Source organism: Schistocerca americana, chromosome X, assembly GCF_021461395.2.
Source record: "Schistocerca americana isolate TAMUIC-IGC-003095 chromosome X, iqSchAmer2.1, whole genome shotgun sequence".
Lineage (NCBI taxonomy): Eukaryota > Metazoa > Arthropoda > Insecta > Orthoptera > Acrididae > Schistocerca > Schistocerca americana.
In genome coordinates, this window is record NC_060130.1 from 577,697,292 (window position 1) to 577,710,471 (window position 13,180).

The following is a 13,180-nucleotide window of genomic DNA, read 5'->3' on the forward strand; positions in this document are numbered from 1 at the left end:
ACATTATGAATTACCTCAAGGGAAATGATCCATTGGCACTTAGCATGGATTTTAAAAAATATTGTTTTTGTGAATCACAACTGGCTCTTTACTCACACAAAGTAATGAGCACTATGAACTGGAAATCTCTGATTGATTCCATATTTCTAGATTTCCAAAAGGGTTGTGACACAGTTCCTCCCAAGAGGCTTCTAACTAAATTACCTGCCTACAAAATATTGTCTCAGTTAAATAGATTCACGATATCCAGCCATAAGGGTTACAATTCATGGTAATTAACAGAGTCACTGGCAAAACATAAGTGATATCTGCCACTCTCCAAGAAAGTGTTATAGACTGTCTGTTGTTCCTAATGTATATGAATGATTTAGCAGACAATCTGGAAGCTGTTTTAGATTGCTTGCAGATGATGGTGTCATTTATCATCTAGTAAAGTCATCAGAACATAAAAACCAATTGCAAAATGATTTATACAAGATATGGTGTGAAAAGTGGCAATTGACTCTAAACAACAAAAATTGTCAGGTAATCCACATGATTATTACAGGGTATCCATTAAAGTTTGGTTGTTCTTGATATTCATAAATGGCTTACCAAGTTATTTAACACAACCTGATGCTGTACTGTTTGCTGATGATACTAGTCTCTTTGTTAAAGCTCACAATGTGACTGACTTACACAAAAAATTTACATATCAAATGAAGAAGTAGTTAAAAAGTTAAAAGAAAACAGCCTATTTGTTAATGAGAAGAAAATGTTGTGGATGAATCATAGGTATACATTAAATAAAGTAATCCTTAACATACCGCTGAAGTTAGGTGAACAGAAAATGCTACAAACTTCAGATACTTAACTTTTAGAAATTTGGTTAGATAAGCCTCCTGAGTAGGATAAACACATCGAATGGCTCAATAAAAAATTAAGTGAACGCTGTTACATATTAAGAGTGCTCAAAAATTCCTGCAGTGAAGAAACAGTCATGAGTGCCTATTATGCATTCATGTCTACATCTACATCTACATACATACTCCGCAATCCACCATACGGTGCGTGGCAGAGGGTACCTCATACCACAACTAGCATCTCCCCCCCCCCCCCCACCCCCCCTCCTTTTCACTCCCAAACAGAATGAGGGAAAAATGACTGCCTATATGCCTCTGTACAAGCCCTAACCTCTATTATCTTATCTTTGTGGTCTTTCCACAAAATATGAGTTGGCGGCAGTAAAATTGTACTGCAGTTAGCCTCAAATGCTGGTTCTCTAAATTTCCTCAGTAGCAATTCATGAAACGAATGCCTCCTTTCCTTCAGAGACTCCCACTCGAGATCCTGAAGCATTTCCGTAACACTTGCGTGATGATCAAACCTACCAGTAACAAATCTAGCAGCCCGCCCCTGAATTGCTTCTATGTCTTCCCTCCATCTGACCTGGTAGGGATCCCAAATGCTCAAACAGTGCTCAAGAATAGGTCGTATTAGTGTTTAATTAGTGGTCTCCCTTGCAGATGAACCACATCTTCCCAGAATTCTACCAATGAACTGAAGATGACTATCTGCCTTCCCCACAACTGCCATTACATGCTTGTCCCACTTCTTATCGCTCTGCAATGTTACACCCAAATATTTAATAGACATGACTGTGTCAAGCGCTACACTACTAATGAAGTATTCAAACATTATGGGATTCTTTTTCCTATTCATCTGCATTAATTTACATTTATCTATCTTTAGAGTTAGCTGCCATTCTTTACACCAATCACAAATCCTGTCCAACTCATCTTGTATCCTCCTACAGTCACTCAAAGACGACACCTTCCTGTACACCACAGCATCATCAGCAAACAGCTGCACATTGCTATTCACCCTATCCAAAAAATTATTTATGTAGATAGAAAACACCAGCGGACCTACCACACTTTCCTGGGGCACTCCAGATGATACCCTCACCTCCGATGAACACTTACCATCGAGGACAACGTACTGGGTTCTATTACTTAAGAAGTCTTTGAGCCACTCACATATTTGGGAACCAATCTCATATGCTCGCACCTTAGTTAGGAGTCTGCAGTGGGGCACCGAGTCAAATGCTTTCCGGAAGCCAAGGAATATGGCAACTGTCTGATACCCTTCATCCATGGTTCGCAAGGTATCACGTGAAAAAAGGACGAGTTGTGTTTCACAGGAGCGATGCTTTCTAAAGCCGTGTTGATGCATGGACAGCAACTTCTCTGTCTCAAGGAAATTAATTGTATTCGAACTTGGAATATGTTCGAGAATCCTGCAACAAACCAATGTTAAGGATATTGGTCTGTAATTTTGAGCGTCCATCCTTCTACCCTTCTTATACACAGGCGTCACCTGCGCTTTTTTCCAGTCACTCGGGACTTTACGTTGGGTAAGAGATTCACGATAAATGTAAGCTAACTAAGGAGCCAATGCAGCAGAGTACTCTCTGTAAAACCGAATTGGAATCCCATCAGAACCTGGCAATTTATTTATTTTCAACCCATTCAGCTGCTTCACAACCCCAGAGATGTCTATCACTATGTCCTCCATACAGGAATCTGTACGAGACTCAAACAGCAGTATGTTTGTACGATCCTCCTGCGTGAAAGATTTCTCAAATGCTAAATTTAAAATTTCAACTTTCGTTTTGCTGCATTCCGTTGCCAGGTCAGACTGATCAGTGAGTGACTGGATGGAAGCCTTCGACCAGCTTACCGATTTTATGTAAGACCAGAATTTCCTTGGGTTTTCAGCAAGAGCTTTTGCTAAGGTATGACGGTGGTACTGGTTGTATGCTTCGTGCATTGCTCTTTTTTACAGAAGGATGAATCTCTACTAACTTTTGCTTGTCCTCATTCTCCCAATCTTTCTTGTACCATGAGTGCAACTGTGTTTGCTTCCTGAGCATTCTCCGAATTGCACTGTTAAACCACAGTGGGCCTTTTTCATCCGTAACCCACTTTTTTGGCACATACTTCTCCAATGCGTAATTTACAATGTGTTTAAAATTTGCCCATAATTCTTCCACGTCCATCATACCGGAAGTAAATGAAGTTGATTCGTTTACTAAGTGGGATGTTAAAAACTAGTCTACTGTGTCATGGTGTCTTATTTTCGGGGTTTTACATCCCCAGTAAAACACTCCTTTACTGTTCAAAATCGAGCAATAAGAATTATAAAAGGGAATACCCCTCGGTAGTTTTGTATGGAAATATTCAAAGAATTGCAAGTTATGACTCTTCCATCTATATACATCAGTGAAAGTTTATGCATTTTGAAATCCCATCTCCAGCTCTTTTCTTTCAATAGTGATTACCAAAACTATGAAACTAGACAAAGAGTTGACTTCCATGGAGAAGTACAAGCAAGTTATGACTCTTCCATCTATATACATCAGTGAAAGTTTATGCATTTTGAAATCCCATCTCCAGCTCTTTTCTTTCAATAGTGATTACCAAAACTATGAAACTAGACAAAGAGTTGACTTCCATGGAGAAGTACATAAGAAAGCCATGTATCAAAAAAGTGTAATAGATCATCCCAAAATTCTTTCTGCTGCACATTTTTAAAAACGAGCTTAATAAAATACTTATAAATGAAAACTTTTACAGTGTTGACGATTACATAAATTTTATGAATTTGAGGACATCCATAACTTAAGTTACTGGATCTAATGTAAACTTAGAATTTGTTTGGTTTATGTATTTGGTTATCTGTGTGATTGTATATGTATGATTTTCTTCTGTTTCGGTACTTAATTATCTTAACGAATGTGTACTGACACTATCATTTAAGTTTTTTTTGTGTCAACATATGACAAGTCCTATATCACTTTATATGATAAAATGGATGATCAACAAATAATCAATAAATCAAATCACACAAATGAACAGATTGCAGAGTCAACTAAATATGAGGGGCTATGATTACAAAAAACTTAAACTGGAACAAACACACTGAAATTTTGTGGGGAAAGGTAAACCAAAGACTGTTTTATTGGCTGAACACTTAGAAGATGCAACAGATCTTGTAAAGTGATTGCCTATATATTATGCTAGTCTGTCCTGTTTTGGAGTATTGCTGCATGGTTTGGAATCCTTAACAGTTGAGACATCAGAAAGGCTCAAAGAAGGGCAACTTGTTTTGTATTATCACAAAACTGGGGAGAGGATGTAATGGATATGATATGCAACTTGACAAGGCAGTTATTAAAACAAATGAACTTTTAGTCATGGTGACATCTTTTCTAAAAATTTCAATCACCAACTTTCTCCTCCAAATGCAAAAATATTTTCTTGGTGCCCACCTACATAGGAAGAAATGATCATCATATAAACTAACAGAAATGAAAGCTCATATGCAAAGATTTACATATTTATTTTTCCTGTATACTATTTGAAAGTGGAACGGTAAAAAAAATTGTCTAAAGGTGGTTCAGTGAATCCTCTGCCAAGCTCTTACGTGTGAAGTGCTGAGTAGTCACGTAGACATAGATGCAGTTATGTATGGTGAATACAGTAGCATGACTGGTACAGAATGACAGGCTCTAATGATATAAGCCAAATGCCAAGAGATCAGTCTTGCATTAAAATAATGTAAATTTCATGAATGAAACAATAATCCTCATGTCTGTAGAAAAAGACATATGCGATGTTGTAGGCAGTTTGCAGTGGGAGTAATAGGAAAAGGGGTAGACAGGTTGAATTTAATCATCTGAATGCTACATGCTCAATAAATTCTTTACTAAGAAGATAAAGGTAATAATAGTGAATATTGATTCACAATATAATTATGGAGCACAAGTGCTTTTTGGAAAACACTGCAAATGAAAAAAGTACATTTAGATTTACATTGATTGATGAGTAAGAGTAATAGTGTGCTTCTGGATGTTCTGCCAAGTTCTTTCCATTTTATGCTCAATATTTTGATGACCAACCCAGCCATCTTCTTCATGTACTGTGAGTTTTGGTGTTGTGTGTACTCACTGCCTGGGTGCCAACCAGATTGTGAACTGTTAACTTGGATGCATGAGCTGATTGTGCAAAAATTCTCACACTTGTTGGCTCTTGCAGTCTTCAGAATTATGTGGATAATATTGTTCCAAAAGTAAGATGGTGTGTTGCCAGACTCATACATACGTACAACTTGTAACATTAACCAGTAATAGTGGTTTTGTTGCCACTTCACCCAATGATTTTAGAAACTCTGATGGAATGTTATCTGTCCCTTCTGCCTTATTTGATCTTAAGTCCTTCAAAGCTCTTGTAAATTCTGATTCTAATACTGGATCTCCTATCTCTCTGCTGTTGACTCCTGTTTCTTCCTCTATCACATTAGCCACATTAGCCCTCACAGAGGCCTTCACTGTACTCTTTCCATCTATCTGCTCTCTCCTCTGCATTTAATAGTGTAATTCCTGTTGCACTCTTAATGTTACCACCCTTGCTTTTGATTTCACTGAGTCTTTTGACTTTACTATATGCTGAATCAGTCCTTCTGGCAATCATTTCTTTTTCTTCAAAGTTTTTATACACCCATTTCATCTTAGCTTCCCTGCATTCCCCATTTATGTCATTCCTCAATGGCTTGTATTCCTGAATTTCCCTGAACATTTTTGTACTTCCTTCTTTCATTGATTAACTGAAGTATTTCTTCTGTTACTCATGATTTCTTCACAGTTACCTTCTTTGTACCTATGTTTTTATTTCCAGCTTCTGTGATTGCCATTTTTATAGAAGTCCATTCCTCGTTCCTACTGAGCTATTCCTTATTGCTGTATCTACAGCTTTAGAGAACTTAAAGTGTACCTCATCATTCTGTAACACTTGCTGTATCCCACTTCTTTATGTATTCATTCTTTCTAACTAATCTCTTGAACTTCAGTCTACTCCTCATCACTACTACATTGTGATCTGAGTCTATATCTGCCCCTGGGTAAGGCTTACAGTCCAGTATATGATTGCAGCTCTGTCTGATGATGATGTAATATAGCTGAAATCTTCCCATTTCATCCAGCCTTTCCAAGAATGTCTCCTCCTCTTGTGATTCTTGAACAGAGTATTTGCTACTAATAGCTGAAATTTATTACAGAACTCAATTAATCTTTCTCCTCTCATTCCTTGTTCCAAGCCAACATTCTCCCATAAGCCTTTCTTCTACTCCTTCCCCTACAACTGCATTCCAGTCCTCCATGACTATTAGATTTTTCATCTTCCTTTACATACTGTATTACCCTTTCAATATCCTCATATATTTTCTCTATCTCTTCATTTTGAGCTTGCAACATCGGCATATGTACCTTAACAATGACTGTCAGCTTTGGTTTGCTGTTGATTCTGAAAAGAACAACACTATCACTGAACTGTTCACAGTAACACACACTCTGCCTTACCTGCCTCTTCATAACAAATCCTACTCCTGTTATGCCACTTTCTGCTGCTGTTGATGTTACCTGTCCTCATCCAATCAGAAATCCTTGTCTTCTTCCCATTTCAATTTACTGATGCCTACTATACCTAGATCGAGCCTTTGCATTTCCCTTATCACATTTTATAGCTTTCCTATCATGTTCAAGCTTCTGGCATTCCACACCCTGACTCTTAGAACATTATCCTTTTCCACTTTGATTGAGCTCATATTATATGGGTTAAAACAAAGTAAACTTTCATTGCATCACTATGTTGTCATGTACAAGTGTTAGCACACAGTACTGACCAACTTGGAGCACTAAACAGCACAGCTGTATAAGATCACAGCCAAACATTTATTCCATTACTAATTATCTCATAGGCAACTGTGTTGTTAGAGGGTTGTGCTGCTAGCTTGCAGGGTGGGCAATTTTCTTGCACAGATCGTAAATTTTTTCTCTCCTGGCTCACAGTTTATTTTATATTAATGCAGCTCATTTGGACATACAATGCAGCTTATCACTGTGTTACCTGAAGCAATAATGAAGGAATAGAAGTGGGCTCACAATTGAAAAACAACAATAGAATGGTACAAAACCATGTTATTTGTGGTTGGAGCACTTTATACATGGGCACACCCACTTGAGGGTTAAGCAAGTTGTACTAAATGACCAATTGTAAAAATGTTTGAAAAAAATATTTTCTTCAGCAATAGTCCATTTGGTTTCAGATCAAGATTTGGCACAGTTAAAGCTACTCTACCATTTCTGACACAATGCATCAAAAAACTTGCAAATTGATCAGCTATCTATAGAACACACTTTTTGATGTATCAAAAGCTTTCAACACTGTCCTATGAAATACTACTGAACAAGCTGTATGTATGCTGATTTATGAAATTGCTACTGACTTAATGATATTTTATTTAAGTAACTGAATGCAGATGGTTGAAGTTAATGGTACTGAGAGCATTTTAGTGACCCTCAAGGGTCTGTACTGGGTCCAGTCTTATTCATTATATATACTGTGATGCAGTATAGTGGGACCAGCTGTTTGCAGATGATGATGCTGTCTGCATGACATCAGAAATATTAGCAATATTGAAATATGAAGCAGTCAAGCCACAGTTAATGCTGAAGATTGGTGTAATGTGAATTTCCTTTGTATCAATGAAGAAAAAGTACAGGACTTACATGTTCTATGAAACCACTGAAGATCAAGAGAGAGAGAGTGATCAATATTATGACTGATATAGAAGTACAGGTTCTCAAGTAATTAAAAACATGCTCACAGTGAAAAAGAAAAGATTAATACAGGCCTTAAAGGAAGCTAGGTGTAAAAAAATGAAGATATAATATTAACATCTGAAAATAAGACATGTGCAATGTGGAATATCATTAATAGTCAGTGCAACAGGAAAATGACTTCACAGGCTGAAAGCAGTAATCTGAATGCTGTGCAGTTAAATACATCCTTCACTGAAAAGGTGCAAGAAATAATAAAGGTGATTGGCACTTCCAATATAGCCACTGACTATTATTACTGCCTGGGAAACAGCACAAAGCCTGAAAGTACATTCAGCATTAAACTGGTCAGGGTACAGGGTGTTACTAATATACTGAAGAAAATGAAGAACAATTTTAGTAATGATGTTTATGGTTTAATTTCAGCCATGTTAATGTGTGATTTAGTTCAGCTGCCTGAATTGATAACTCATGTAGTAAATACATGTATATTGGAGGCTCAGTTCCCAAAGGCACTAAAATTTGTTAAAGTCACTCGGATACACAAAAAGGCAGCCTCTCAAGTTGTGATAATTTTAGGCCTGTTGCGATTGTGCCAATCTTGTCTAAAGTAGTAGAAGCTATACTAAATAATTAAAAAACTAAAATACTTTGAAGAAAACAAAATCTCCACTGATAATCAATTTGGTTCCAGATCAGGAACTATTAAATGTGCCTTATAACTTTTAACACAATGTGTGAAGCAACTAGAAAGCAAGCTAGTGGTTCAGAATAAACTCTTTGATTTATTAAAAGCTTTTGACACTGTGCCTCATGAAATCTTATTGAACAAACTGCAATTCTATGGCTTTACAGGAAGAGCTCTGGAACTGATAAAATCTTATCTAAGTGATAGAGTGCAGAAGGTGGTTTTAATGGTGCAAAATCAGATTACTTATCTGTGGGCATAACTGTCCCACAAGGTTCTGTACTTGACCAAATTCTATTTATTATTTATATAAATGACTTACCATGTAACATAGCTGGGCCGTCAACTAGGACCTTCTTAGTTGCACATGATCTTGCAGTCTGTATAGTTGCAGGAACAGCACAGAAGGTGAAATATGAAATAGACCAATATACTGTCAAAGTTGAAAACTAGTGTAAAGCTAATTCCCTTCATGTCAAAAAAAAAAAAAAAAAAAAAAAAAAAAAAAAAAAAAAAAAAAAAAATTACAAGACCTGTATGTATCATGGAATAATAACACTGAATTTGAGCAGAGCTCAAACGTTGTTAATTTCCTTGGAATCTCAATTGATTCAAAATTATCCTGGGATAACCATATAGAAAAAGTAAGTAACATTAGCAAAGGAATATTTGCTCTAAGGAAGCTTCATCTTTGTCTAAACGTGCCAGTATTTAAAGTGGTTTACTTTGCATTAATACACTGTCATGTTTCCTATGGAACAATACTGTGGGGACATCAAAGCAAGGCAGATAATGACCCTACCATCAATATTTATACTACAGTGTGTAATGCATATTAAGGAAAACTATTCCATTTATCAATGGTATGATTTGTGACATAATTATAACACAAGAAACAAGCAGGACATAGTTTATTTCCAATGTAACTATAAAAAAACACAAAAGTGCTTCTATACAAGTCCATAAAATTTTTTAATGCCATACCCCAACATTTCAGGGATCTTCCAATTCAACAATTAAAAAAAAGTAAAGGAATTTCTTATTGAGCTCAGCATTTATGAAACTGATGAATTCTTAAGAGAGGTAAAGTATATGGTATGATTACACTTTATGTGATCAGTTTGTATTTGCTTCTATATCTGAGCAAGTCTGTAATTAGCTAAACTTTACTATGCAACATCGATTTGTACCAGAAGTTTCTCTGTTTTGTATTTGTGTAAAGGTACTATAATTATTTGTGTAATATTTATATTGTGTAATATTTTTCTTGTTTTTGTAATTATTTGTGTAACGTTTATACTGTGTAATATTGACTTTCGTAATTCCTCAGATGATCTCTGAGGTCCCTACAACAATAAAAATCAATTAATCAATACACCCTAATGGGACAAGGAGTAAATACTAATAGTTCCCTTGTGATAACAACCGATTCCATATTGGTATAATCATATAAAGTGGTATGCCAAGCTGGTAAGGGTATATTTCCTCCTAGGAAATTATATCTGTGACTTAGTATTTCTCTAGTCGGAGTTGGCTATTATACCTTGATACAGACTCATGTAACATGTGATCTATTATGTCAGGCCATCAAATGAATACAAGCAATGATTTTAAATTAAGGAACAAGGATTTTTGGGTAATATGCACCATGGCACACAAAGCTCCTTGTAAACATAGGCTTAGAAAACTTAAAATTATGATGCTGCAATCATTATTTATTTTCCACTGGATATTACACATCAAGGAGAACTACAACAACATCCAACAGTATGACACAGGTCACAAGCACAATAGCAGAAACAATCATATCTAATTTCCTTACATAGTATCTACACAAAAATGAACAAACATTTATGCAGAAATCAATAAAAATCTTTAATGCCATACATGAGCATTCCAGTTATCTACTAATCCAGTCATTAAAAAAGAAAGTTAAAGAATTCCTATTAAAAGTGACTGTTTATGTAATAGATGAATTTCTGATTGAAACAAAGAAAATGGTCTGAGTGAAATTTGAGCATTCTTGTACTTGTAGATAAACGCCCAAATATTGTAAATTTCGTGTATAAATGTCTATAGCCATATTGCATTTGACACCTGTAATGCTGGAAATGACATCTGCGGTTTTCAAACCAATAAAAATTCATTCATTTGTGATAGATAGGAAACTACAGAAGATGCACACTGTATTATAAACTTTACAGAAAGTACAAAATTTTAATATGTACTTGCTGATGTAACATAGACTTCATAAGTTACAGTTTCAAAGGCAAGGAGCATACCAAAATAAACTTATCATTATATAAAATACAAATTAATATATTAGCATCCATTTTCTTTGTTTATAAATATAGTACAATAATAGATCACAACATTTAAAGAATATATTCATTTTTATATTTGTCTGTACCCAGAATTCATTTGGCACATGTATGAGAAATATATATTTTTTATATATGTATATATGTTTACTACCAGTATAATCATTGATACTGATGATTACACCCACATCGTCAGGTAAAAGTGAGCAATTCGAAATGTATTTCTTTCCTTGATTCACCAGTACCAGAGAACAAATTCTTCAAAAATTTAGAAATACGTATTTGGTATCAGTGCTTATTTTAGGACGGTTACAGACATTACACAGAAAACACCAAACATCAACAGGTTTAGAGCTCATACACATATATTTTTTGTCTTTTTGATTTGTTTTTAAACATTTAACATGTAAGATTGACTTTTCTTTTTTACTTGAAATTGCCTTCTGGCAGGTGATAGAAATTGATTTAAACACTGAATATCAACAGCTTTGGATCTTACACAGTTTTAAAACATGGAGCTCACTGAACAGACAGTTTCATCTCTGAAACTGATTTCTGACAGGTAAAGGAAAAGGATTTTCTGATAGACTTCTACCTGTTGCTCAACGTACTTTATTTTAAGTGATGAGCCTGACAGATTCTGCGCTGAAAGTGATGCCTGTCTGACACTGGTGATGGCTCTGTTGTGGAGCTCCAGTCTTGATGTGGGTACATAGGATCTAAGGAAGGCTTTACAAGTCGAGGGAGAGCAGGATGATAAGCAGCTACCATTCCACCATCATCTAGCTGGTTAGATGATTCTGTGCGGCTTGAAGTACCAGGTTCTGTGTCAGATTCAGAACCAAAACTGTCATACTCCTCACTTGGTCGAGGTTTCTTCACACGACAGTACTCACTCCTCATAGACTATGACCAAAGGAGGAAGCTTATTAGAATTATTAGTCAGACACAATTAAATGAAAATATTTTAATTTAATTCCAGGACTTAAATATGATACTGAAAGTCATGGTGGAATAAAGACAATGGAAGGAGCAAAGGTACTCACTTGACAGCTGAGGCTTAAGTGATTGACAGGAATATAAACAAGACAGAAACTGTTGTTAAGCATTTGGACAATGCTCTTCCTTTGAACTAACAGACTGAAATACACATGCGTGTGTGCTGCCCCCCCCCCTCCCCCCATCCCCTTCCCCCCATCAGACTCATCAGTCTGCAGTGCCAGTATCATATATCTGTGTGTGTGTGTGTGTGTGTGTGTGTGTGTGTGTGTGTGTATAATGACTAGCTCTGGGATAATATGTGTGTGTGTGTGTGTGTGTGTGTGTGTGTGTGTGTGTGTGGGAAGAGGGGGGGGGGCATCATGCATGCACACACATGTGAATAAACAAGAGTGAAATCATGTGTTTTAGTCTGTCAGCTCCAAGGAAGTACATTGTCCAAACTCTTAGGAAGTACATTGTCTAAAAGCCTTGGAATGATTTCAGTCTTTTTTATTCACTTTTACTCCTTCCATTGTTCACAGTACATAAGCATGAGCACAATTCTGGAATGCAAAAATAGTCTTAGATGAATTCTATTGTGTTATGTCTGGTATGAAATTTTAAAAATGAAATATAGATCAGTAACAAACAGCAAAACAGTTATTTAGGTTTTATTTGTAAGCTCAGATATGATTATTGGTGTAATTTCACTGGAGTGGGCAGTAACAACTGATCGTTACAGCTTATCACTTTTAGTGTTAGGCTGTGAGGCTAACTTCATCTCCAATTTGCTGTTACTTATACCTCCCACACTCTTTCACGAAGCTTACGTACTTCTTACTTTTATTGCTAGATTTCTTCATGCATATGTTATTTGTGGTACAGCTTAAAATACTGGGTCATTTTAATGTTATCTGTTCATTTACAAGTGTAGCTATACCTTCCACTTCAACTATTGCACACTGTTTTTGTAAGTATTTGTATTATTACCTCAGTAGATATTAAACTTATACTCTGCAACTTCCTTTCCCAAGATCGCTCTCTCTCTCTCTCTCTCTCTCTCTCTCTCTCTGCAGACACAAAGAACTTATAAAAATAAAAGACACATTTATTGTCCTCATTTTTGTTGTGATTTTATAATTGCTCCTATGTTCTCAATCTAACGTACCAAATGGGTGATCATCAGTTCCCTTTTCAATATTCATTTATTTCTCAACTCTACTAGTTCCTTCATTGATAACCTCACTGCTGAGCTCCCATAAACCCCCAGCACACACACTGTACTTGTTTATGTCTCTCTCTCTCTCTGAATGATATCACTTTGACTATTCTCTTTATGAATTTGATTACTTCATCAATCCATAACATAGGTTTGTCTTGTTCTGTCTCTTTATTTTGTTTCTTCTTAATTGGATTATTCATGATAGATGTTTGAGCTAGAAATCTACCCAAAACCACATCAGTCAGGCTAGTGTACAGACATATGGTAATTGTTCTTGGATGTGGGATTGGTCAAGATCTGACTCACTTCCC

At 36.0% G+C, this 13,180-nt stretch overlaps 1 protein-coding gene across 1 annotated transcript in view; it reads right to left on the minus strand.

Annotated features, from left to right (window-relative positions):
• Positions 1-10,726: 10,726 nt before the first annotated feature.
• The window catches only part of LOC124556186 (Down syndrome cell adhesion molecule-like protein Dscam2), a 604,696-nt gene continuing 602,242 nt past the window's right edge, over positions 10,727-13,180 (minus strand). Inside the window, exon 28 of the mRNA XM_047130181.1 lies at positions 10,727-11,572. Coding sequence (XP_046986137.1) covers positions 11,279-11,572 — 294 coding nt within the window. The 3' untranslated portion in view covers positions 10,727-11,278. The remainder of the gene's footprint in view (positions 11,573-13,180) is intronic.